Below are 26,968 nucleotides of genomic sequence, written 5' to 3'. Positions count from 1 at the left end.
AGCCTGCCAAAGGCTCTGATGAGTGGATCTTTGTCCTTGTGTGTGTGTGTCTGCATACGTGTCGATTGTAAACACACACATACTGTACACGCACAGACAGACACATACACACGCAGGCTGCCCCCCGTGTACTCGCTCCACCCTCGGCTGGTTTAAACCAGCCGAGGGTGGATCGGCACACGATATCGAATCCATCAATAAAAGCACGCCAAGCATAGACCGGGAGAGAGAGAGCGAGCGAGCGAGCGTGCCGGGGAGAGAACAGAGACAGGGAGAGAGACATGGAGAGAGGGAAGAGAGAGATAGAGAGAAGCTTTCCCGTCTTGGGAAGTCGCTCTCGTTTTGAGCTGTAATCCGACTCGCCGGCGCTGGTGACCACTTTTAGGGCGGCTGGAGAGAGACTGACTGGGGGTGGTGCCGTGTGTTCTGTGTCCGTGAGACGAGATAGACACAGAGACTTGGAATTGGTGTGTTGTTGAAAGTGTCTGCAGAGAGACTGACTGGGGGTGGTTGCGTGTGGTCTGTGTCCGTGAGACGAGAGACACAGACTTGGAATTGGCCGGTTCTTGAAAGTGTCTGGAGACTGACTGGGGTGGTGCCGTGTGTTGTGTCCTTGCGACGAGAGAGAGACACAAACTTGGAATTGGTGTGTTGTTGAAAGTGTCTGCAGAGAGACTGACTGGGGGTGGTTGCGTGTGGTCTGTGTCCGTGAGACGAGAGACACAGACTTGGAATTGGCCGGTTGTTTAAAGTGTCTGGAGACTGACTGGGGGTGGCTGCGTGTCTTCTGTGTCTTTGCGACGAGAGAGAGAGACACACAGAGGCGGAGTTGAAACTGGGCCACTTTTTGAAAGTGTCTCCTCACCCGCGTGGGTATTTAGGAAACGGAGGTGCCACGGTGACATCAAAGGTCGAGCCAGTCCAAGCCTGAGGCAGGACACACGGAAGACGCCGTTGTCGGCTAACGGGACAGAGAGAGATAGGTGCGCGATGACAATTCGAACGGCGAAGTGACTCCAATTTATAAACGACAACAACAACACCACAAATAGGGCTAAATATTAATAGTGTGTGAACTATAATAACAGGGGATTTACCAAAGTCGTCGCGACGCCTTTGGGTTGCAAGGGAGGTGATGACACGACTATTCGTGACAGGCAGTGCGCGGCGAGACGTCATGTCGCGTCAAACAAGTTGAACAATTAAGGAAGGAGACTCGAAGAAGTGCAAGAGTTGGTGAGAGAGAGAGAGAGAGAAGGGGGAGGAGATGGAGGGAGATACGATGGATGCATCGGTCGTAGCCTGATTGGCGCGTCAAAGGATCATTACCACCGGCGTTATCATCACCACCAACAGCATCATTACCACCAGCATTACCATCGTTACCAGGAGCATCATTATCACCAGCATCATCACCAGCACCACCACCACCACCATAATCATCATCAGCATCACCAAGAGCATACTTATCCTCACCAGCATCAACCAGCCTTGCCATCAGCGAGCTCGTCCTGCATGCAGGAGGATTTGCAGAAAGCCAGAACCGAGGGCGTGAAAGACACACAGAGAGGGCCTCTGGCGTGACTGACCAAGACTCCCAAGTGTCACGGGGCACGCATTCGTGTGCGGCGGGCCGCGCTGCCAGAGGATGAGAATGGGCTCGCGGAGGGATTCGGATGGTCTCTTCTTCCCGTCGGTGATTGTGACCGCGCTCATCGCCGCTCTGCACTTCGACTTTGTGCGACACTCTCTTGCGGCTCCCGCCGCTGCTGCATCGTCGTCGTCGTCATCATCATCGGCGTTGTCATCTTCGTCGTCGTCGTCGGCGGCGTCTTCCTCTTCGCTGCCGGCAGCCCACAGGAGTCCAAGGCACGTTCATGCGGCGGGACCCGTTCGTCTAAGGCACCTGTATAGCCCGGAGAGCCGCGGGTCGGGAGGGCAGCATTTGCATCTTAGAGACGACGGCACGGTGGACGGAGCGGCCCAGCAGAGTAAGCAAAGTACGTATCACGTTTTTAGATTTGAAGCTTTCGTGACTGCAAGGATTCATATTCTTAGGTTTTTTCGGTAAAGTCACGTAGGTAAAAAATTAAAATTAATAAAAGTAAAATAAAAAATAAAATACAAATCGTGCTGTGACGGTTCCACCTGAAGACGGAAGCTTGTGTTGCCTCCGAAACGTCGTGATTTTTATTTTATTTTTATTTTACTTTTATTAATTTTTATTTTTTTACCTACGTGACTTTACCGAAAAAACCTAAGAATATCACGTTTTTGTTTTTATCATCATGCGCCGTATTCTTCGAATCACAGGACGCTCCGGAAAGTCGGAGGCAGCCTCAAACGTTGTGCCCGGTGTTGATGAAGGTATACAAATCTGGGCAGAGGTACACCTCGTGGATGATAAGACGCACCCGCAAATTTCGCTTTCAAATATAGGCGCTGCGCTAAGGTAATCTAGGCAAAAACTGAGCGTCCCAAGTAGCTCAAGTGCTCCTTAATGTTTAGAAAACAATCGAGGTGGCACCGAACATGAGCCCGAATGCACATCCTAATGGGCATTACATACGCATTTACGTAAGCTAATTAATCTCTCGTCGTCTCAAATATTGTCTTCAGTTGCTATTCTCACATCTCACGACACGTGCTCTCTCGTGTCCGCATCTCATTTCACGACGTTCCCGGTCTCGCGTTTAGCTCTTCTCTCGTCTCGTGTTTACACCTGATTCTTTTGTCCACAGTTCATTCGTCTCGTCGCACATCGCAGCTCTTGTCGACATCACGTCTGTCACCTCACCAGCCTTGTATTCATTGAAAGGGGAGGCGGGGTGGTGGTGGGAATGGGCTAGCACACCCATCACTGTAACCCCCCCCCCCACCTTTCACCACTCGATCTCTTGTCATCCTCCCTGTGCCGGCTCTCCCACACGCACCCTCTCCCATTCTTCTTTAGTTTTCAGGCTTAAAACGCAGCCAACGGGGGGGGGGGGGGTGGATTACGCAGTGATTTGTGAGATTCCCTCAAACTCCGCTGCGAAGGGCTGCTAGGTTGTGGTGGTGGTGGTGGGTAGGAGGTCACAGTGCAGCAATTTGGTTAAGTAGAGCGCATCGCTCTGGCGAACCCTTTTAGATTGTTTCCCCCGCTTAGTAAGCATGCTGGGTTCACTCCGGAGAGTCTCTGGGTTTGTCCCACATCGAGAGCGAGCGCTCATTCATTGTATTGGGCAAACCCCCAAATAAATGCATGGAACTCTCCTGATGCAAATCTCGAGTCTCGGCTTTCGCGACATATTGGTGGCGTTATGAGTGTCATTACGAATGATACGTTGCACTTTCGTTTGTATTTCAAGTTTTCATCTCTGCGGGACGCTGCCAAGAAAAATTCTGTACTGCCACAAAGGCCTTGACGGCGCTGCCGTGGGTCCCTTTGAAGTGCGGTGCCCTTTAATTGGCACCGATAACAATAACTCGGCTCCTTCCATAACAATGAAGCACGTGGCGCTTCGCAGGGACGAGAAAAGCCCTCGAGTCGACTGAACTCATGAAGTGTGATTCATCGAGTAATTACTTTAAGTCGACTATTCGACTCGTGTATGTAAAAAAAATTAAGACCACCAGTAAACAACCCGTTGCTCTGACATATAAAATAAGAGCTGTCTTTTTCATACTCGATTGTCCTGTACGCTTAGCACTTTGGGGCCGTCCATAAATGACGTCACGCACCTTGGGGTGGCGGGTGGGGGTCAGACTTTTGTGACGATGTGTGACGAGGGGGGGGGGGGGTTGAGAAATGTGACGTCACATACAAAATGCGCAACTTTAAATCAATATAGACAACACGTTCTACTTAATTAAATAGACTTTTTAATAAATGTTTTCTCCAACAACATCAGAGTGCAGCGCCACATTAAATACGCACTACAATGACAATAGTTTAAAGCGATTTGAAGCATGTTTTTTTTTGGGGGGGGGGGGGCAGTGCTTTGTGACGTCATATTTGAGGGGGGGTCTGACTTTTTGTGACGCCGCGTGACAATAGGGGGGGGGGGTCAAAATTGTCCAAAATCGCGTGACGTCATTTATGGACGGCCCCTTTAAAGTTATCTGATTTTTTGTAACAAAATGCCAAGATAATACGTACTGTGAGCTGTGAGGATTTTGTCTGTTATATTCTTTAGGATTAAAACTAAAATATTCTGGCGGAAATCATTTACATTTATAGAGGCACAAATTGGAATGTTCGAGCAATTTTAAATAAACCGTGTCAGTCTTCTGTGTTGGTTCCTCCCGCCTCTGCAGTGTCACTAATAAATGCCTTCCCGAACGTTTTCCGCCGTTTCAAATCTGTTGAACGTTTATTTGTTTACGTGGAAAAACAAATCCCGTTTAGCCAGTTACCCAGCTAGCTTCGGTGGCAGCGGCCCACAGCCACGAACATTTTAATTAATTTTTGGGGTGCAGAGGAGCCAGCAGCTTGCCAGTAAACTCGAGGACTATACTATAATTAAATAGTATGATTTAATGAATCACTATGAGACCTTCTTTACCAGTGGCAAAATATAGTAATAGGTTTTTACCCTTTCAACTGGTACAAAAACTGACACCTTTATACAAGGCATCATGTTTGCAATAACCACAACACAAGCAGTCAAAATGCAAACAAAAAGAAACAACTCTGATAATGATATGCACTGTCCTTGAAGTTGATTGGTCCACACCCGAGACAGCTTTTCTTAGAGCCTAGTCTCCAGAGCCTAGTCTCCATTGGTGTTGGACCAGATGACGCCAAAAGGTGTCATCTGGTCCAACACCAATGGAGACTAGGCTCTAAGAAAAGCTGTTTCGGGTGTGGACCAATCAACTTCAAGGACAGTGCATATCATTATCATCATCAGAGTTGTTTATTTTTGTTTGCATTTTGACTGCTTGTGTTGTGGTTATTGCAAACATGATGCCTTGTATAAAGGTGTCAGTTTTTGTACCAGTTGAAAGGGTAAAAACCTACTACTACTATTTAATGAATCGCTTCCTCGTCTCAGCCCAGACTCCTCAATCACTGCTGCTATATTATTACCACTATAGCGATATAAAGATCACGATGCGATTAAACAACTTAAAGGCAGGGTTCGTGATCGCCTAGAGATGGCGACTGACATTCACCTGCAAAGTGAGCATCTAATTGTGTGCGCATGGATTTTCTCTGAGATACGTCGCGAGGTGTCTCTTAGAAGATGTGTCTCAATCTCTCGCGCTGTACATCATTGTCATCATCCATGGTCGAGTCACTGCTGGATGAAAGCTTCCCCGTGTCGTCGTTATCCCTCGTGACACGCCAATGCCAAAGTGCATCTCGCTCCTGTACCGGAGCCGATCTCATCGCTCCATCTCTGTCATGGTTGTCCTGTCGGGGTGATTTTTTGGGCTATGCACTTTTAATTCTACGTTGAAAACGCATTTCTTTAGAACTGTTTTTTTTAGGGTTTAGTTTGTTGTCCTTCCCCCACACCTCCGATTAGCACGGTTGGGCTACGTACGGTGGGAAAGAAGGTCAACATACATACATAGGCTGCATTTCTGTTTGATCCACCAACCCCACCTCTAGTTGGTAGGATTACGATCACCCTTCTGGTTCAGGTCAAGAGTTCATCACGATTCCACCACCCCTCGCCATCACGTCCTCATGCTAGATCTCCCTGTTGTTGCAAAGTCCACACCTAACCACCAAGGGCTTTTTTATCACAGTTTCAAACTATATCCTGATGCAGAAGATTAGTGCTTAATACAGTCACATTTGCCAATTTTATTTGTAACTTTTATCCATACCTTTGTAATGAGAGTTCAATTTCAATGTGCCATTTTATTGAGGTACAAATGTGTTGCGTTGGTGTGGTCTTGGACTGTTTTTGTTGTTATTTTTTTGCTGCCTTGCCCAAAGCTTGCATAAAGTGTTGAACAATCGGACGTATACTTTATTTATATTTACCTTTCTTACCTTTTTCTCTATTTGTTGTTACTTGCTGAAATAGAGCTTCATAGCTCATCGGATTCCTCCAGTCTGAATAAAGATTCTGATCATCATCATCATCATCACCACCACCAGGCTTCAGGTATTCCCCTTCGAAGTCAACCTCTGACTCTGTAAGCTGCCCTCCTCCATCCTGCACACGTGACCCACCCTCCCATGGCAAACTCAGAATAGAACATGGTACATTTCCTGCCATGTTCTATTCCTAAACTTATACCTTGTTTACCCCATCCTGCCATGAAATTCCCTCCACATTCGACTTGATCCTGTACACAGGGGCCAGAAGCTTATATTCTAGAGCAGTGGTTCTTCACCTTCACTGCAGCCTGCACCGCTTGGGTTCTCAGAAAGGGCATCTCGCACACCCAAGGGGGTACGTGCACCCCAGGTTGAGAACCACTGTTTCGAGAGACGACGTTACATATCCAACCTGCACGTCCAAGCCTCTCACTTGTAAATGATCCATAGTTAATCCCTGGATGTTTTGCTGTCTCTACGCTGGTCATGATTTTAGTGAACGCGCGGTCGAGCACGACTTCAAACAATTTGAGTTTAAAAAATAACGTTCTTAATTGGGTAATACCAGCGAGCAACATCACACCCTACTGATATGTCTACATTCGTCTGTGAAACATAGTGCCTTATTTTTGCCTTGTGCCGTACGGACGGCGCAAATACCAAGGGTTCTAATTATAATTACAAAATACACCCCTGTCAAATCACGTGTCCTCACCTTCAACCACTGATGTCCCTGGCTACTCGTCACACACAAACCCAAATTCCATCACACAAGTTATTACGCAGGCCCAAACACCATAACAACAACATAGACGTTTCCATCCATAGCTCTTTCCTCCAGGCAGAATCCCGTGATTGATTCAAGTTTGCAAAACAAATACCGACATCTTACTGATACAGCTCTTTTCTATTATCTGCCTGATTGTATAGGCACAATTTAACACGTAGGCTTTATTATTTAAAATAACCGTGTTTAGCTTAGATCGCATAAATATTTAAGGGTCTTATTGTAACCCAACAATCTTCATTATTAAGTATAGGTGCAATCGGGGACATACTATTAAAGGCACACTAAGTTATAGGTACAACAAGCCAGAGAAGACAGCAAATTTAATAAAGGATCAATTTTAACAATTTGATGCATCTGGGAGGAGTATCCAATGCAAAGTTCCTGAGCAATATTTTGTACAGCGCCTCGTGGATGCAAGACCACGATCGCTGACGTCGTTGAGAAAGGACACAGCACATAGAGCGGGGGGGGGGGGGCTGATTGTAAAACTTTGATTTGGATGTCTGTGAAAAAGAGCTTCATAGCTCATCAGATTCCTCCGGTATAAATACATGTTCTGATTCCGATGTCTGCAGCCCCTCCCTGCTCTAAGCCAGTGCTGGTTGTCACCATTACACACACAAAGTGCTTGCCGCAAACGCACCATCTCGCCAAGGAGCATAAACCATCACACAAACTCCGGTTCTTCCTCGCAGCGGCGTTTGGCTGGCCATCGAACAAAGACGGTCACCGCATCGAGCGCTTTCAGATGCGCTTCTGCGGACGTCTGAACGCTCTTCCTTCAGATATTTGTAAGCCACTGGACCTATGTACTTTTAAATATAGATTGAAAAGTCATTTCTTTATAACTGCTTTTTGCGTTCAATTTGTTGTCCTACCCCCGCACCTCCGATTAACATGGTTGGCGACAAAGAAGTTCAACATACATTCTCACATTAAGCGCACGCCGTGGATGGCTGTTAAACCCACCACGACGAATGCTGTCATCTGCAAATTTCAATCGACAGTGAAAGATTCGCGATACCACCGTCAGCTCGCTGCGTTCGAGACCTCGGTTTAAATCACGGGCGGCTGGCCGAGTCACCAATCCGAACCCATGTTGTTATCTGGCCGGCACGGTGTCACTAACAGGGCGATTATGAGCGTCACGCAACTGGGAAAAAGCCCCGTTTATCTGACTTCTTGTGTTGGACCTCGACAACCCTGTTGGGCCCTTGTTGATAATGTCTGCGCGTGCCCTAAGCTGTCGTAAAATCCCCTGTGCAGTCTGTACTTTGGAACAGCCGGTAAGAGTGAAACTGAAGGTGACGCGGAAATTGTTAGTTTAATTGGAAGTTTATAGGAAGCATTTATCTGACGCAGCGACGTCCAAATGCCCCTCAATGTGCCCAATCTCGTCTGATCTTGGAGGCTAAGATGGTTTGAGACTGGCTAGTACTTGCATAGGAGACGGACCTATCGGAATGCCAGGTGTTATCTGCTAGGGCTACGAGGTGGCCAGGAGATGGGTAACACGGAAAAGAGATTTTGATTCTCTCTGTGCAGAGCTTTGAGTGTTACCTCCTCACATGCATGGTGGGTTTTCTCAGGATTCCTGCTACGTGAAGCCAAACTCTCATGAATGGAATTGGCCAACGCCCCAATATCGCAATACTCTCCTGAAAAATTGTCTTGAGACTCGGTGATGCTTCCAAGGATGAAGGGCATTCATCGATTTGTACACGTCTTGTATGTATGTTGAACTTCTTTCGCACTGTACGTAGCCAACCGTGCTAATTGGGGGGTGCGGGGCCGTGCTAATTGGAGGTGCAGGATAATGTGAATGTGTTGCATGGCCCAACAGATATAGAGATAATTGAAGGTGTATGCTGAAGATAGAGCATAAGATATGTGGCCATACACATCTGTAATCAAATGCATTTGTGTGGGGTTGCTGGTTCGCAAACAATCATATTCATAGACACTCAGCAGCAGGGGCTGAGTGGTGCCTGTACGTGGCAGTACGGCAAGTAGTTTGCTGCTCCATACCATGCGGATGCTTTCCTGGTGCTCTCCTCATAATGGCTTTATTTCCCTGGGCACTCCGGTTTAATTCACTCACAACACCAGCAATTGTGAATTCAAGGCATTAGCCATCGACTAGCTTTGCCACTCGGGAAACAAAAGTAGCCAGCCGTGGTGCTGGCCACCCATCCCCTCGTGTGCCGTGTCGGTTTGTTTTATAAATGCTCGCTAACAGCACTTGCCCCAACAGTCTGTTAAGGCTATAAAGGGGATTTTTATCTTTGGACACTTCGCATGAACCGCTGAACCACTTGCTACGTAACTTACCATGCAGCTGATTAATTACACTAACACAAGCGGTCGTCCTCAGGCAAGCAAGCAGACCCCGCTTGCTTGCCCATCGCCACATATATAACCTTGTTGTAACAGCTCTCTCGCTCGTTCAGCAGTTCCGCTGCTGGATTATTTTTTCCGCGATCAAAACGTCATGATTTTTTTTTCTATCTACGTGACTTTACCGAAAAAAACAAAGAGTATGGATTCCTGCAGTCACGAAAGCTTCAAATCAAGATTAATTACACGATCGGGGTGGAGGGTTGGGTGAGAGACGGGTCACATCATCACAACGCATGAACCCGGCTCAACGCTGAGGGATGCAGGTGACGTCATCACGCAGGTGTGCCCGCAAGCCAGAAAAAAAACTCAAAAAATCTAGTGTAACAGCAATGCCATCTATCTATATTATTTTGGCAATATAGGCAACAAAATAATTTTTTCGAGGTATTTTATTTATTTATTTACGGTGGGGGGGGGGGCAGGGTGGATCACATGTCAGAGCGCTGAGTCGGCACTGCTAGGATCCTGCGTTTGCATTGAGGCAGTCATCACCATTGTCGTGTCTTTGATTAAACTGGATACTCAATGGCAGTGAGCTGATGGTCTCATCCCAGTCACCAATGACCCCAATAATAGAGGTTTTTTGGGTTAGATCGCGTAAATATGTAAATGTGTCAATAAAACCCGCCACCACCCGACACAGCCAATGACCCCACACCAAAAGAGAACACACTCTGAGAACTCAACATATTGTTTTGACTGTCACGTGTTGAATATCACTGTCTGTCGCAGAGCTGGTGGGAAAGTGCTGGAGACATCAGACGTACTTCTGTGATATTCTCTTCTGTGGATGAGTTTTCACTCATAAGGGTTACAATGCCCTGCGATAAATCCGAATGGAAACATTGTCTCCTGATATGGCACCGAGAGCACTATGGGGTTGGAATTGGTTCAAAAATGACCAAGTAATCGTTGATAAGAGAAGAAGAGAGTGGTGCGTTGCTACGTACCAGCGTGAATCGCGCTCTGCGTGAGAACGCGATCGCGGCTGTTGCAGCACGGGCTACGCGTGCGCCCGTAAGCGAGTTTCCGCGCTCACGGATTTTGAACTGATCCACGTTCACTCTCCAACGAGGTGCCCGAGATCATCGCATCGCCTCCTTCTAAGCACTCCGAGGTCAAGGCTCCTTTCCTGGTGTGGACCCCAGGGCTTTTCCCAATGCTGCTCCCAGACTGTGATATGCTTTGCCTTTGCTAACAGTCGTTAGAGCCATTTAAGTCGGTCTTGAAAACTCACATCGTCAAATTAGCCTTGACTCCATAGTTCTCTCCGTCTACCTCGGTTCTGTTGATGTCCTGCTGTCAATACACACGGGGCGCGTTAGCGTCTCACGGAATGAATTGCGCCACTTTACAAATGTACGTCTCTATTTCGATTTAAAGCTTTCGTGACTGCAGGGATTCATATTCTTGGTTCTTTCGGTAAAGTCACGTAGAAGGGAAATAATAAAATAATTAAAATAAAACATAAAATAAAATTCTCACTATTTATTTTATTGTTTTATTTTTATTATTTTATTTCCCTTCTATCGTGACTTTACCGAAAAAACCAAGAATACGTCTCTTTTATTAAACCCTCCTGAAAATTCGACGGAGGCTCTCTTAACAGACGGACCGGCGTGCCAGCTTGCCGTACTGACGGTCGCTCGCTCGCTCGCTCGCCCCTTCGCGTGTGCCGCGGCGCTGCAGGTTTGCTGGAGATGCGCTGGGTGGACAGGGGCGTCGTGGCCATCAAGGGCGTGAGCAGCCAGCGGTACCTGTGCATGGACGACCACGGCGGCCTGCACGGCTCGGTGAGGAACAGCGGTGCCCCCCCGAATGGGTGGTAGAGGAGCGCCGGCTGGGCATTGGGGCAGGCCCAACCAAAATCACATTCACGCATGCAAATATAGCACGGGGCAAGCCGCTAGTCGGGTGTCCGGTGGACACGGTGGAGCGCTTCAATTTTCCCGATGAGCGACGAGAGGCCGCGCAGTCGTTTGTCCTCCTCCCTCCACACCTACGATTAGCACGGTTGGCTACGTACGGTGCGAAAGAAGTTCAATATACAACATACCCGGATTTCCCCCCCCCCCAATTTATTTACAAAACTCGTTTCTAGCTGTTAGCTTTAAACTATCACAAGAAGGGAAAGAGAGCTTAGAATGTTCCTAAGTTTAGTGAGGAGAAAGTTTCGGGTCATGGTTTTTATGACACATGGGCCAAGCTCCGAGGTCCATATGTCACCCTTCAATACCATCAGTCTCAAGGCTCACTTGCAGTCAGAATGAGCCAATTCTCGACTCGATTAATTGTGACAGACCAACGAATGAAATCTCTTATAACGCAGATCATTGGAAACGTCTTTGGGCAGACATTACAAATCAATGCTCACAGATTTACATAAAAATTTAATTAGTAACGCAGCATGGCACAATTTTTCGACTCGCACATTCAGTGCTTGCAGGATGTGTTACCAAATATTACTCGAAAGAGCACCGCCCGTAAGCAATGGCACCCATTCAACACCAAACAGCAACATTGTAAAACCTCATTATGCGTTGTTGCAGAGAATCGCGGGGTAAAATATGAATGGCGGCGTAGAAAAAACACATCGAAGGTTCGTGCAGTGTAAGCGTTCTTTGTTATGCAGCAGTGGGGTGGCAGAGCTTGAATCGTTACTGCTCTGTCAGCGATTGTGTGTGTGGGGTGTGGAGCAGTGAACACAGCGTTCCGTGCACTGCGCTACGAACCCAACGACCCGAATTCACTTCCCGGCCACGGCCAACATATGAGTGGCGAGTGATAGCTGAAACGGTCCTGGCCACCAACCTGCACAAATCAGCAGGCTGAAGTGTGGTCAAACAACCCGCACAAGCGACGTGGCGTGGGGAGCCTTTCATCCAGCAGATGGATCGACAGAGGACCGTAAATGACGGCTGCCCCGTCTCGACGGGTTAACTCCTGCAGCAGCAAATTGCGCCTCCCCCCATGGCCGCCTTCCCGCCCCCCCCCCCCCAGTGATCCGTAGAGCAAACACTTTGCTGCCGGTGTAAGGCAGCAAAGAGCAGTTGATGCGAATGCTGTCGCACGAGCTCACGCGTTTGGCGTAACTGTCCTTTGCTGACTATGCGCGATGAATTAATGTAAATTACTATTATTAACAACCGTGATCTGCTAATGAGGTCGTGTGGGGGAAACCTCAGTGGAGGTCGGGCTTTGTGTGGCGCTGGCTCCCATCACTCCGTCGTGCGGAACGCCAACTGCACTGGCCCCAGCAGTCCGCATGGCTCTGTGCGAGGGATCCTTGACTTTGTGTGACCCTGGGGGAGGTGTGTCTTGCCAGTGAATGCGCGCGCGCGCATGAGATGCATCGTAAGATAATGGTGATGACAGATGGAAATAGCATTCATTTTTTTTCACGTTAGAAAGGTATTTCCTGGTGTTCAGTGTCAGCCATTGTGGCTCAGCAGAAAGAAAAAAAAACCCCATAACACTCTGACACCTCACAATTTGAACACCTACAACAATTAAAATCTGCTAATCAACAATGACAAGGCGGCGTAGCTAAGGAGTGTGCAGGCGGTGCAACTGAAACCGGTGCCTGTGGGCCGGAGGGGCCGGAGGGGCCCAGGCACCAAGTCACGAAGGAGGGGGTGGAAATTGGACAGGGAGTCCCCATTTGATCCCTTGCTCCACCAGGGCGCATGCCAACCACACGACACCGCTGCGATTACGCGCGAGACATTGTCTTTGTTTTGCTTGGACTGACGCGATCGCACACAACGCACTTTCATTCCTCGGCAAGAAGAGCCGAGCAACTATTTCTCTTCCTGCTTCCGCCAAAGTTGCAACCGCCCAGAACCAGATGCTCGGTGCATATACACACACGTGTGTGGGAACGGGGTGGGGAGTGTGGCAGTGCAGTGGTTAGCGCACTGCTCTACGAACTCGAGGACCCGAATTTGATTCCTGCTCACGGCCAACATGAGTGGCGAATGTCTTAACTGCTGCTGGATCTCCTCTAGGTCGACTCAGCCTTAAATGAGCACAATCTATTTAAAACTAAACTATTTTTTGTTTTAACGGATAAGGCCCACTGAGCTATACACCTCTTTTTTTCAGAAGCGACCTGGCCACAAATGATAGCTCAACGAAGTGGCTTACCACAAAAACATTTATAGCAGCCAAACGCTCCAAGCGCATGTTCCTAAACGTGGAGGGAAACAGCGGAGCACCCGGGGATGGCCGTTGCCTCACCAGTGAGACGAAGTGGATCGCGAGATAAAATCGCGAGATGAATTAATAAACCCCACGTTGTACCAACTGACGTGCGCGTTCCCGTGCGTTCCCCCAGACCGAGTACCGGGCGCGCGAGTGCGCCTTTCGCGAGCGCACCCTGCCCGACGGCTACACCGTCTTCTACTCGGCGCACCGCCACGCCGTCGTCACGCTCAGCCCCGGGCAGGGCCGCCTGCGCTCCTCCTCTTCCTCCAGCTCGCCGGGGAGGCACCACCACCTCCTGCCGCCGCTCTCGCAGTTCCTGGCCACCGTCAACGCCGTGCCGCTTCACCACGTGCTGGCCTACGCCGACCTGGCGGAGCCCCCCGGAGATGACGGCGGCGGTGGATCCGAGGGCCAGCTGGACGTCGACGATCCGTTGGGAATGGACGCGGCGTGGCGGGCCGAGCCGCTGGGCCTCCTCCGCTAGCGGGAGCGGCCTGGGGGGCCTTGTAAGCGACGGCTCTCGGGGGGCGGGGTGGGGGGATGCGGGCCCGGGAAGCGGAAGGTCGATGCGCAGCAAAGGAAACCCGCGGCTCTCGTTGGTCTTGACGATAACGCGCCCAGGCTGTGTGTCCCCCAGGGCCATTGCCCAAAGAGTCAGTCTTATGTATATATATTTATTTCCATCATATTGTTTTTTGAGTTCTCATCGTAAAAGGGTTACGTTTCCTCCATCCTGTCTAAACTTGCATTTCTTCATTTTCATGGAACCTCTTTTCTTTTCCCATTTCTACCTCTTGGCCTCCTCCCCCCCCCCCCAAGGCTCTTGAAGAGCTTCCTTTCACGAGCCTTCCCCTCTACCAGTACTGCTCAGTCTCGGCCTTTTGCCTTCTCCAATAGGTTCCTCTTAGACTGCTCGTTAACTCACGTGAGCGCTTATTTATTTTTATTTCCCCCTACAGCCGATTTTCTGCATTCGGCGCCACTCCACGTCTCTCAAGACCTTCCCGGCATCCATGTCTGCCGAGCATAACGCTCCACGCACTTCAGTGCTCCACGATAAGGGCCTTCATTTTCTTCTCTTCTTCCGCTCCCTGCTCATCCACCTTCTTGCTGAATGCTAATTTAATTTGTAGCAAATCCTAGCTCTGTTCCCCCGAGGGCATTTACCGTCTCCTATCAGACTTACTTCCCCGTATATATTTGAACCGTTTGATCATCGTATTGGCGACGAGAGCGGAGGATTTACGCATTCGCGTCAATATTCGATTCGAAGATTCAAGCTAAAAGGTCAAGGGTCGCCGTTCTGGCACCACGGCGGTGACGTGGCGGTGACGTCGCTGCGACATTCCTCCCGCACATTTCGCAACGCGTCGTCCTCGCAGTGGCGTCTCCAACGGTGCCGCAACGGCACGGCGGAACATACGCAACGTTTAAAGTCTTTTAGCCGCTTAGGATGGACCTAAAAGTCGAGGCAGACAGCCCAGGACATGGGTACGCTTGGTATGTATCAATAATATCGACACGGCGAGAGCCGGTTATGTTTTCTGAGTATCATCTTCCTTTAAGAGGAGGAAGCTCTCTCCCTGTGATCCGCAAGGGATTTGCGCGGCGATGGTTTGCGAGCCGTTTCGGCGCGACCGCACCACTGGAGGGTTGCAGAAATCAGCGAGGGCCGTAGCTGCTCTGCGTCCCTCCGCTACTTGAGCAGCCCTGATTGCACTCGGGATAACCGATTCTTTTTTTATTTTTATTTTTCTACTGACGCACAGAGACGAAGAATGACGGCACATCTTTTTATGGACGTGGCTATAAATGAAAGCTGCGCTCCGGTCATCGCGGCATGGCATCGTGATGTTGCGATGTTGGCGAGCGTTTTCGCGCGTGCGCTCTTGGGCACGTGGTCCGTGTTGATGGGCTTAGTCGTTGATTAATTTTGGTCGGGCACGTCCGGGTCTGTGACCTGGGAATAACAATTCCGCGTCCATCGCATCACGTGCACCGGACCTCTCCCTCTGGCTGTGGGTTGCTCGTCGCGTGCCACCATCCGCCCTGGAAAATATTCGGCGAGAATTTGAGCCCTGGGTTTGGGTGTGTAAATGCCCACTCGTCCACCGTCTGCTCTCCATGTCACTCCTCTCTTACTCCCCTACTTCTCTTCATTACATTTCTCCCCATCCTGCATCCCTCCTACAACCCCCGTCCATCGTGATCTCCTTTGTTGTTTTTTTTTGTATTTTTACCGGCCGCAACAAACGCTTATCCGCACAAGATTGCCCCCTTTCATGGGCTCGCGTTGTTAATTGTGAAATACGAGAAGGCCATTGTGTTACCGTGTTCTACCGAATGGCCCGTGTACATTTGTGTATTTTTTGACAATCTTTGTTCTTACATACCCCGCCTCGTGGGATGGAGCGCACAAAGAGCGATTGGGTCGGTCGGTCTCGTTTTGAGAATGTTTGCCAGTGGCAGGCAGTTGGAATCTGGAGAGATGGATAGCCTTAGAGCAGTCATCGTGGATAGTTTTTTCTGGACTTCGGTTGTTGTTGTTGTTGTTATTATCGACCGGGAATGTGCACGGTTCACTGGAATATGAGCGCAAAAAAACCTCAGCAGCGTCGTTTTCAAAACGTGCCCATTGTGTAAATAACAATGCCAATTATTTACCCAGGACAGCATCGCGGATCCTCAGAAGACCCTTTGTCGGAAGGGTTCGGTTGCAATATGTCAGACGTTTGGCCAGTACCGTGAGTGGCTGCAGTTGGAAAGAAACCGGTGGGAACCCCCAGCAAGCATAGCAGGAGGGTGCCACTCCCTGGGTATGCGCCTCCATCTCATGGTTACCCAGCAGCCCACGCCTAGGACACCTTGCCATTCCCAAGCGGTCTCCGCATCCAAGAAAATAACTCACGAGACTGGGTTCATTCAGACAAAGTTGGTCATACATCGATATGGTCGTAATCTCGAGCGTAGTGCGACGACATTCGTGATGAACACAATTTATAGGGCGTACGTGTTTCACGAATCGGAGGCGATGTTCGATCGCGAACTCGGGAGGCGCGGAGTCAGAGCTCAGAGTCCTGCCCACCTCCACCACGTGTGCCGGTCCGACACGGCAACTGGAAACAGATACCAACCGTTTGCCATCGCCTGAAAGTGGTAATATTGTACGTACCGTGGACTCTTTTAAGTGTGCTTAATTGCAAATACGTATGTCCGAATTGACCGTTGTTGTCCATTGTGATCACTATTGTTGATGTTGTTGTTATTGGTGGGAGGGATGGGAGTGGTTTTTGAGCGAGGGACTAACGTTTGTGGATTTATGAAAAGATGCTACCAACATAAAAAAAAAACCTAACAATTCGTGGCGACTCACCTAGGCCACGGGCCCAGACTGTCCTCCACCTCCCCCACACAAGTTTGAAGCTGCGATAACGAGGGAACGTACTTTTCTTTGACTCCCACATGCAACACGCATCACGCACAGACACTGGCGTTTGATTGAAGCTGGAGGAACCCGACGAGCTGCGGAGATCCTTGCAAAATGTGTCCAGCCCAAGCTGGCGTCATGGGGCCCACTCTCGAAGTGATGCCCTCGCCGGAGCTCTCTCATACTCACCAAACGGAGCTCGCTCGAAGCCGGAACCCCAGCCAACCGGACAGCCCAGCGCACACCAGAGGTCGCAACCGGGTACCCGATACCCGTACCCTACCCGATACCCGGCTACCCGTACCCGGCCGGGTATGGGTACCCGTTTGCGAACCTGGTGCGGCCAGGTACGGGTACGGGTAGGCCGTGAGTCACTGGTTAGTCACCGTTTGTCACTCATTTCCCAACGTCTTGTCTCTTCTCACAATTCAAGTTCCTAGAATCAACCCACCCGCGCCTGCAACATGGCTTCATCCCAGAGGTCGCAATCAGGTACCCGTACCCTACCCGTACCCGGCCGGGTACGGGTAGGGTACGGGTACAGCCGGGTATGGGTACGGGTACCCGTTTGCGACCCTGGTACTTCCGGGTACGGCTACGGGTAAGGAATCAAAACCCGTTTGCGACCTCTGGCGCACACGTCGTCATCGATCGGCAGCTACGAGTGGAGAGCTTGCGAGGAGTGGCTGGAGGTGAAGAAACAACCTTGAACACCGCCAGCCAGGTCGACGTCCGTGGCGGCCCGCATGCTGCGCACGTTTTAGCTTTAGCGGGCTGTCGAGGGCGGTCGGAGGTGGTGGAGGAGTACGCTCGTGGGGTATGAAGAAAGGGGACTTGGTTGGATCGTGTAATACAAGTTTGCTCAGCTGTGTTTTCCCGAGGGCCATTGGGTGGGCCACGTGACATCACGCGTCACATGTTTTTGTTTGACTGACGTCACAATGTCACGTGCACGGACGTTTTGATCTCGTGCGGTGGCATTGTAAAGGTCACGATGTCTGTACGTGTGACCGCTAATCTGTATCTCTTATCTCTCGGTTATCTCTCTCATATCTCACGAATTTGCATCTCTCTCTGTGTCTCATCTCGGTGGGCCACGTCTCTTGGTGGGCAGGCCACTCCAAGAGCCTTCGCGGGTCACATTTTGGGCCGCACGCCACCCTGTTCAAGAATCCTATCATGCACACTTTGTGAAGCAGCTGCGGTGGAGATGATGAGATGAAACTAATCAATGAGGCGAACTAAAATGATTTGAGTTATCCGCGCCGTCGCTCCTCGCGAGCTATGGACGGTCGTGTGTGGGCGCGCGCACACTTTTGTAATAATTTATATTTTTGACATCAGTTTGTACGAAAATAAAGTGTATTTTTACAATGTTGGCGATCTGCGTTTATTTACTCTTTGTCAGCAACGGCTGTTGCTCACATTGTGCACTCCCAAGAAGGCCTAGTGGTTGACGGAAAGTCTAAATTACAAAATTAAGTTGTAAATTACAAACTTAGAGTGTAAATTACACTTTAAATTTGTATGCCGGGCGGTGGTGGCACGTGGCCTAGACTCCAGCACTGTGGAGCAGAGGTCGCAACTGGGTACCCGATACACGTACCCTACCCGATACCCGGCTACCCGTACCCGGCCGGGTACGGGTGCGGGTACCCGTTTGCGACCCTGGTGCGGCCGGGTACGGGTTCGGGTAGGCCGTGAGTCACTGGTGAGTCACCGTTTGTCACTCATTTCGGGTAAGGTACGGGTACCCATTTGCGACCCTGGTGCGGCCGGGTACGGGTAAGGAATCAAAACCCGTTTGCGACCTCTGCTGCGGAGGCAGCGAGGGTCGGTGGATCATCGCACAGTTGTTGTTTAACTCCCCTCCCGCGGGCGCCGATGAGGTGCCGTACCCTGGCTCGCCAGGAGAAGGCGGTACGACAAGTGGACGAATCGCCATCCGTTTCCATCCGTAAGATAATGGTGTTGCCAGCCTCGCACCCATGGGTTCTCTTGGGGTGCTCCGGTTTCCTCCCACACGTATAATAAACACAACCACTCATTGATGAATTGAAGACATCTTAAAATAAAACAATGCTGGGACCCTCCTGCAAAAGACTGCTATGACTCGGTGGGGCTTCCTGGATAAATTAGGGAATCATATTCTTAGGTTTTTTCGGTAAAGTCACGTAGGTAAAACATTAAAATTAATAAAAGTAAAATAAAATAAAAATCACGACGTTTCGGAGGCAACACAAGTCTCCGTCATCAGGTGGGACCGTCACAGCCAGATGCAGCAAATCTGGCTGTGACGGTAAAGTCACGTAGGTAAAACATTAAAATTAATGAAAGTAAAATAAAATAAAAATCACGACGTTTCGGAGACAACACAAGTCTCCGTCATCAGGTGGGACCGTCACAGCCAGATGCAGCAAATCTGGCTGTGACGGTTCGCGACTCGAAGCGCGTCCAGCCGCCACGTGGGAGGCGCCGAGACGGCCGGCACACAGCCGCGTGTGCAGACGCCGCGCGGGGCACAGACACACAGCCACCAGGACGCGCGGCAGCCCACAGACACACAGCACAGACACACAGCAGACCACAGACACATCAGACCACAGACACAGCACAGCAGCCCGCAGACACAGCACAGCACAGACACAGCACAGACACACAGCACAGACACAGCACAGACACAGCACAGCACAGACACACAGCACAGACACAGCACACCACAGACACACAGCACAGACACAGCACACCACAGACACAGCACAGACACAGCACAGCAGCCCGCAGACACAGCACAGACACACAGCACAGACACAGCACAGACACAGCACAGCACAGACACACAGCACAGACACAGCACAGCACAGACACACAGCACAGACACAGCACAGACACACAGCACACCACAGACACACAGCACAGACACCGCAACCACAGCACAGCACAGAGACACAGCACAGACACACAGCACAGACACACAGCAACCACAGACACACAGCACAGAGACAGCACAGACACACAGCGACCACAGATACAGCACAGACACAGCACAGACACACAGCACAGCACAGACACACAGCAACCACAGAGACACAGCAGACGCGCAGCGGCAGACCGGACACACTAAAACAGACGTCAAACCAGACGCACCGCAGCTCCCCCCACCCCGACACACGTCAGGCTGGATAGCAAAGCAGCCCTGACGCCACGATTCGCCGGGCGCACAACCAATCCCTGCCGTGTCAGTGAAGCAAGGCGACATGGCCGGGTGTCGTTCGGACGGTGCCTGCAGACCGGCAGGGGAGGAGGCCCACTGTCGACTGGCTCGCGAGAGAGGCAGGAGAGTTGTCCGTGGCTGGGTGAGTGGCGAAGTTGGTGTGGGGTCGTGCACGTGCCTGGTTTGGCTATTGGGTTAACGCTGGTCAAGATTGGTGGTGTTCATTCAGACGCTGTCTTTCCGACAGACCTGTTCTTCACCTGAGGACGGCTGCTCGCGTTGTGGCCGAAACGTCGTGAGAATTGTATTTTATTATGTTTGATTTTTATAATTGTATTATTTCCCTTCTATGTGACTGTACCGAAAGAACCAAGAAGATGAATCCCTGCAGTCACGAAAGCTTTAAATCGAAATTTATTGGGTTAAGGTTTCGGACGAGGACTTGTACCGATTTCTCCAGGATAAAGACGTCTTCTGATGCTGTATTCGTGCCTGGTTAGCTAGTTAGACAGGGGTTAGTAATATTGCCCAGTTGGCTAGTTGGTTAAGGAGAGGGCCACCTGTAAGGACTAGGCGAACGATAGGTTGGCTGGCTGATTTGCATTCTGACCACAAGCATTGTGGTTAACGCAGACATGATTCCTTGTTAAAGGTTTCAGTTTGGTGTTCTAACATCTTAACACCTGTTTTGTTGCCAGAAAAAAGGGGAAAACCCTATTATGGTTCTGGCAAAGGAGGTCCCATGACGGTTAAACGTCGTCGCATAGGTGGAGTTTGACTTCTATATTTGGGGGGGGGGGGGGGTTTCGCTTTGTCCCTCACATTAGGAATTGCAGGTGCATATACTTAATCTAGTTTTCATTGTAAACTATTGAAAGTACATTTATGAAGGTGTCCAGTTTGGGTGGTGCGTTGCCCCTCCGTGCCCCCCCCCCGCTTCCTCCGCCCATGTGTAGTTGTATGGGTTGATCTCGTAGTCGTGGCTGGCCAGCTCGATGATCAGGGTCATGGGGAAGGTCTTCGTACTCTCGGGGCTGGTCGGCGAGCTGATTTAGGGGGTGCGGGGATCACGTGTGATCGGCTGGTGTGCTCTCGTCTCCTTCTACCCTGCAACCCCCCCCCCCCCATCGTCACCCATCTCATGTCCCAGGGTGTTTGGCCACCTCTCGCAGTCGGCTGGAGTAGCTTCCAAAACCCATCATCTCCCAGGCGCACTGGGAGAAGGCGCGTGCGCGTGGTACATTACGACGACTGAGATCACCCACAACGCGGTTGATGGACACGAGACACTGCACAGTCCCGCTAGTCTTGGTTTCATATTGTTGTTGTCATCGTTGTTGTTGTTGTTATTGTTGTTGCTGGTCGTGAATTTACAAGCGGTGGTGTTAGACCGCCCGCTCGCCCGCCACTGTCATCGTCAACCTCACGCATTTTATTTTTTTCCCTCCTCCTCCTCCATCATCATCAATCATCCGTGGTACATCTCGAGAGGTATTACGCGAGTTCAATAACGTCGCGTGGAACGGCAGCGGCGTGCGTGTGGGTGTGTGGGTGACGCGGCGATTACTAAATTGTTAACATTTATGAAAGCAGACGTTACGAAATATTAAGTACACATCATCACCCCGATGCTATATATATTCTCAGGCGCAACACCCCCCGCTCCTCCGCCCCCCTCCCCCCTCCAAAAACAAACAAACAAACAGCTCTTCTTGACTTAAAACTTTCGCGACTACAGAAAATCATATTCTTGGTTCATTCGGTAAAGTCACGTAGATAGAAAATAAAATTTTAAACTAAATTCAAATTTAAAATAAAAGCAAAAAAACCACGACGTTTCGATCGCAACACAAAGCGGTCTTCATCAGGCGGAGACCGCTTGTGTTGCGATCGAAACGTCGTGGTTTTTAGTATTTTTATTTTATTTTTTTATCTCCGTGACTTTACCGAAAGAACCAAGAATCTAGACAGCTCTTCTCTTGTCGCTACACACCGACAGGCTGAGTTGTCCCCTGGCTGCCCGACACGTGGCGTCACTTGCAAGCGACTGTCACCAGGCACGGGTGCTGTCCTGACGGCCACTGCAGGGGAGTGGACAGAGAGTGCGAAAATGACCCGGCCGTGACGTCACTCCGGCATGACCCAACGTCATTTGAACGTCTTTATCTGGACGTTCGACGATTTATCCCTCACCCCCCATCCCCCCCCCCCGTTCGACCTCACGGCGATTTGGTTTAACCCGTCATCGAATGTTTACGAAATAATACCTGGAAATCCAGCAGCACTGTTTGTAAATCATTTACCTGACTCTGCTGATGAAGTCCGCAAAGGGTGAAATCGGTCGGTCCGGTCTTTGCCTCCTTAACCAAATGCTGCTGTGGTTATATGATAATAATGAAAGACCGGATGGCCAATGGGCCCATGGACTAAGCCACTTTTGACTTTGTATATACGGCACGTGGGTATACTCTCTGTGCGTGCGGAACGTAGGATAATCGATTTAATCCGTGCCCCACAACGCTGCACTACGGCGCTCCTACTCGGAGAAACGAGACCCTGCATCGCAAACCAATCAATCGAGCAGCGACAAGACCAGAGAGCTCTTGAACAGCAGTGTACGCAACGCGGGAAACAAAACTGCGTCTTTAAGACATCTTAAAAGCAAAGGTGCCTGGGACTATACAGGATGATCCATCGATTATAGATACCCCACTTATTTGAAGAGGGAAAAAACCTCGTATTTATAATACGCTACGGAGAGCGATTGCCCGAACCTTCTCTTACTGCATGGGGTCCCCCCCGCCCTTAAAGGCAGTGTTATTGACGAATGCGCTGATTGTTTTTATTGTTGTTGTGGCTACGTACGGTGCGAAAGAAGTTCAACTCACGTTGCAGGCCAATCACTGCGCGCGATGTTGTCCAAAGAGAGTTAAGACATCGAATTACGTGCTTCTTGCGGATTGGTGGAGGTGGGGTGGGGGGGAAATGTAGAGAGGCTTTGACGCGTAAAATGCTGCGTCCTCCACGATGCCCCCCGAATGTTTCAATCAATTTAAGACACAGGCGTGGCCACGGCAGGACGAGTGTGGCCGTGCAAGTCAAACTACGGACCATGAAAGTCCACCACTGCAGTCTGCGCTCCTGCAGCGGACGAGGAGGAGGAGGAGCGGCGAAACTACACGAACTCCCTCCCTCCCTCTCTCCTGAAGCCCTCTCGTCGTGGCCGGCGGACCTCGACATTGGCATCGAGCTCCTGGACATTTCGCTGCTGCCAAGCGCAAGAGGAGACTATGAATTGCTTTAGTGGGGTATCTACAGATGGATCGCAGTGTGTCTTGCAAGCAATTACGCGAAACTTGTTTTTTTTAGCGGCAAGCCGATTGTCATTAAATGTGAATTTGCACAACTCTAGTGGTTTTTTTTTTCAGATTTCCACTTTGTACATGTAACACTCTGTAAACTTTTTAAAACAAAAATAATGTCTTAGTGATACCATATTCTCCGAAATAAAAGACGCACCTTTTTCCCTCTACTAATTAGAAAATAAAACTTTATAGGTGCGTCTTGTAATCCGTTAGCTGTGTGTGTGTGTCTGTAGAGACCGGATTTGTGGCACTTTATTACCACCCGCGGCGCGGGTTTGTGGGTGCGTCTTACTTTTACAGAGAATACGGTAACGACAGCCAACAGTGACCAACATCGACAACGCCGAAAACAAACAGGACAACATCAACAACAGAGTTCTAAGCTAGGATGACTAATAAATATTTGGAAATATAAGTGCTGTACAGAATACCTTTCAAACGAAATGATTTTGTTGTGTTTTTCAAAAGGTTTTTTTTTACAAATAGCAACCGCATATAACTTATAATTAAAATGATCAAAATATACACATAGCCATTTTTTTTTAATTCTATACTGTATATATACTGTATACACACACACTACTCATAGTAAGTACTGTACTGCATTTAAAAAGTGCATTCATCATTTGTAAAGAAGTGGTTGCTGAAGGATAAGGAGATGGTTTGGATGAAAGGGTTGGTGGAACGATGAGTGGTCTCTGGTGCTCACTGGGCGCCAGGCACGTTTCGATTAATCGAGCGCTCGCGATTGCAACAGCGTGCATCGATCGGATTGCGCGGCGTGAGAATCGATGATTTAGTCTGGACACATGGCGACGGTGGCGAGTGAGACAGAGAGACAAACGATACAAAGGAGGCGGTACCAAACGAGACGCGACAAATCATCGGTTCTTGAATCGAATCGTGATTTGATTCGTTTGTAAAAAAAAATGCCTCTGCCGAATTTGTTCCCATCTCGTTCGCGTTGGCTCATTCGTTTGTATTGGCCTGGCTCTTACATTTGTCCCATTTAGCCTGAATGAACGTGAGCATGACATGTTTTCATGGAATAGGCATCGATCGCACGCAATCTATTTTCACACGTAATGATTACATATGCATGTGTCGGGAGCGAATGAACGTAACATTTTTTGAAAAAATATATTTTAATTGATAAATCGATGAATCGTTTCGGGCCCATTGAAGTGTGATAAATATTCCACTGGGCGGCGCTAGAGACCCGCAGACGGGAGTCACGTGCACGAAAGTCGGTGAACGCGAACGCAGTCCAAATGTTTAACTTGCCACTGAGGCTACCGAACTTACCAACCACTCGTGGTCGATACATTTTCGTGGTACCGTTTAATTTACATGGGCGCTTGAGTTTATACAGCACCGGGTGTGACCAATTCTTCTGTTGTTAGATCTTTTTTTTTAGGTACAGCAATAGGATGAGTGGGGGGGGGAAGCGATGGAAATTCCATATTTTCATGGCGAGGGCCAGACTGATCATAGAACCCATTACTTGACTTGCCACGAAGTGGTGATCGTTTTAACGGCCTCGAAGGGATGATGGGCTGCAATGGAACCCTGAACAGTGGGATGTAGAGTCAATCAGGATAAGTAGAATAAATACTAATGAAAAGAATGTTCACGTGTTTACCGAGAGTCTCAATATATTTTTGAGCCGGGTCCTGCTTTACATTGGGATGTTTAGCCAAGTCATTGTTTTTTTTTATATGACGACTTTTTAAAATCAATTCGTGTGGGAGGAAAACCGGGAGTCCCGGGCGAAACCCCACCACCACCACGCACAAGGAGGGCATCACCCTCGAACGTCTAACACAGACGGATCCACGAATGCCATCCACTTGCTGCACTGCAAACCCCGCGGCGGGGCAACTTGAGTATATCGCTGCCGGCTTTGGGGAATCTCGCAGGGAGCTCTGCGCGATACACCAACCCTCGGCCTCCAACGCGATGTCTCACGGGCGTGCCCCACCACGCCAGACTTGGGTGGTGTTGGATAAGAATGCGTCTCTGGGCTTAGCGGGGCTTCTGTGCAGACCGGAGCTGTGTGTGTGGTCGTGTCAGTGTGTGTCTGTGCGCATCTGCGTCTGTATTCCGTATGCATGAATGTGCGTGTGCGTGTGGTGGGGAGTGGTAGTGGAGCGGTTAGCGCGCCGCGCTACGAACCCGGCCACCCGAGTTCGATTCCCGCTCACGGCCAACACCAGTGACGATTATCTGAACCGGTCCTGGGCCTCCCCTAGGTCGACTCAGCCTCAAGTTAGTACCTGGTGCGATGTGTAAACATCGCCACTGGGGAGACAAAGGTGGCCGTGCGTGATGCTGGCCACTCACCCCCTCGTATGCGGTTCTGGCCTTCATAGGTGATCGTGAACAGCACTTGCCCCAACAGTCTGTTAAAGGCTATATGGGATGTTTGTCTTTGCATGAGTATATGTGTAAATGTGCACGTGTCCCTAAGTCTGTGCGTTTTACATGCGAATGTGCCTTGTGTGCTTACCCTGTACGTGCGTGTCATGCGTATATCCGTGCGTGTCTGTCTATATGTCCTATCCCCCCACATCATCGCCCCATACAAATATCAAAACCCCGACAGACGGCGGGTTCGGGCAGCTAAAAACCCAGCGTATTTTCCAAATCCTCTTGCATTATAGAAATATGAGCGGCTATAATAACCGTGTCGGAGTCACTGAGCCGGAACCGCTCAGAGCCTGTGTTCGGATCCAGGTTTCAGCCGCCCGACCATGATTCAACCGAGATTCTCGAGCGGAGACCGATCAGTGTGAGATCGAGACCCACCCATAGACTCGCAGAGAGACTCGATCTCTCAGCTGGAGAGACCGATCGAGTCACAAAGAGGCCAGTCGCCTCGCCACGGTGGTGCCCCGATGTTAACTACCTTTCCCCGTGGCCTCGTGGATTTTTCTCCGTGTCCTCCAGTTTTTCCCTCCAGATTGAGAATCAAGACGCGTTGAGAGTATTTGGCTGCGATACATTTCCACGTGATAAGCCACTTCGTTGAGCTTTCATTTGTGGCTTCTGAAAAGAGCTATACAGCTCAGTGGGCATTACCTGGTAAAACATCATTTAATTAATCGTTTTTTGTTTAGTTTGCAAAGACAAAGTTGTGATTAAATTGGTTTCTCAAGCATAGCGAATTAATGATGGTCTCAGTCCAGTCACCACCGATGACTGAAAAATGAGATTTTTTTCCCATCGTGTTCAATTTGGCGGGGAGGGGGGGCGGGGGTAAAATTATTTGCCAAAATTCTAACTTTGAAATTAAATATTTTTTATTTGATTGCCATGCGGCGAGGAACGCGTCTATAGTAGCAGGGCACGTGCGGCATTGCAATGCCCCCTCCTCGTGCGAACAAAGAGCGGACCGCAGTGACCTCAGAAGGGCAGTAGTTCTATGACATCATAATCATCGTCGTCGTCGTCATCGTCGTCGTCAATGATCCTCATCCAGGGCCGTTCCCCGACACGAGGTGACGCTACACCGCTCGATGCT

General features: G+C 49.7%; 1 protein-coding gene across 1 annotated transcript; it reads left to right on the top strand.

Moving 5' to 3' along the window:
- The first annotated feature begins 215 nt into the window (after positions 1 to 215).
- LOC144718778 (fibroblast growth factor 19-like) lies at positions 216 to 13,924 on the top strand. Its single transcript, XM_078594310.1, has 3 exons — positions 216 to 2,000; positions 10,923 to 11,026; positions 13,570 to 13,924. Exons 1-3 carry the CDS (start codon positions 1,649 to 1,651, stop codon positions 13,921 to 13,923), a joined length of 810 nt encoding a protein of 269 aa, XP_078450436.1. The 5' UTR covers positions 216 to 1,648; the 3' UTR covers position 13,924.
- Positions 13,925 to 26,968: the final 13,044 nt, after the last annotated feature.

This window comes from Lampetra planeri, chromosome 5, assembly GCF_965212315.1.
Source record: "Lampetra planeri chromosome 5, kcLamPlan1.2.h2, whole genome shotgun sequence".
Taxonomy (NCBI): domain Eukaryota; kingdom Metazoa; phylum Chordata; class Hyperoartia; order Petromyzontiformes; family Petromyzontidae; genus Lampetra; species Lampetra planeri.
This window is presented reverse-complemented; position numbering and strand designations above follow the sequence as displayed.

Excerpts from the sequence above, each read along its gene's own strand:
- LOC144718778 (XM_078594310.1), top strand. The coding sequence starts at position 1,649 with ATGAGAATGGGCTCGCGGAGGGATTCGGATGGTCTCTTCTTCCCGTCG. Across the intron at positions 2,001-10,922 it reads GGCCCAGCAGAGTAAGCAAA|GTTTGCTGGAGATGCGCTGG; the intron begins GTACGTATCACG and ends GCGGCGCTGCAG. Across the intron at positions 11,027-13,569 it reads ACGGCGGCCTGCACGGCTCG|ACCGAGTACCGGGCGCGCGA; the intron begins GTGAGGAACAGC and ends GCGTTCCCCCAG.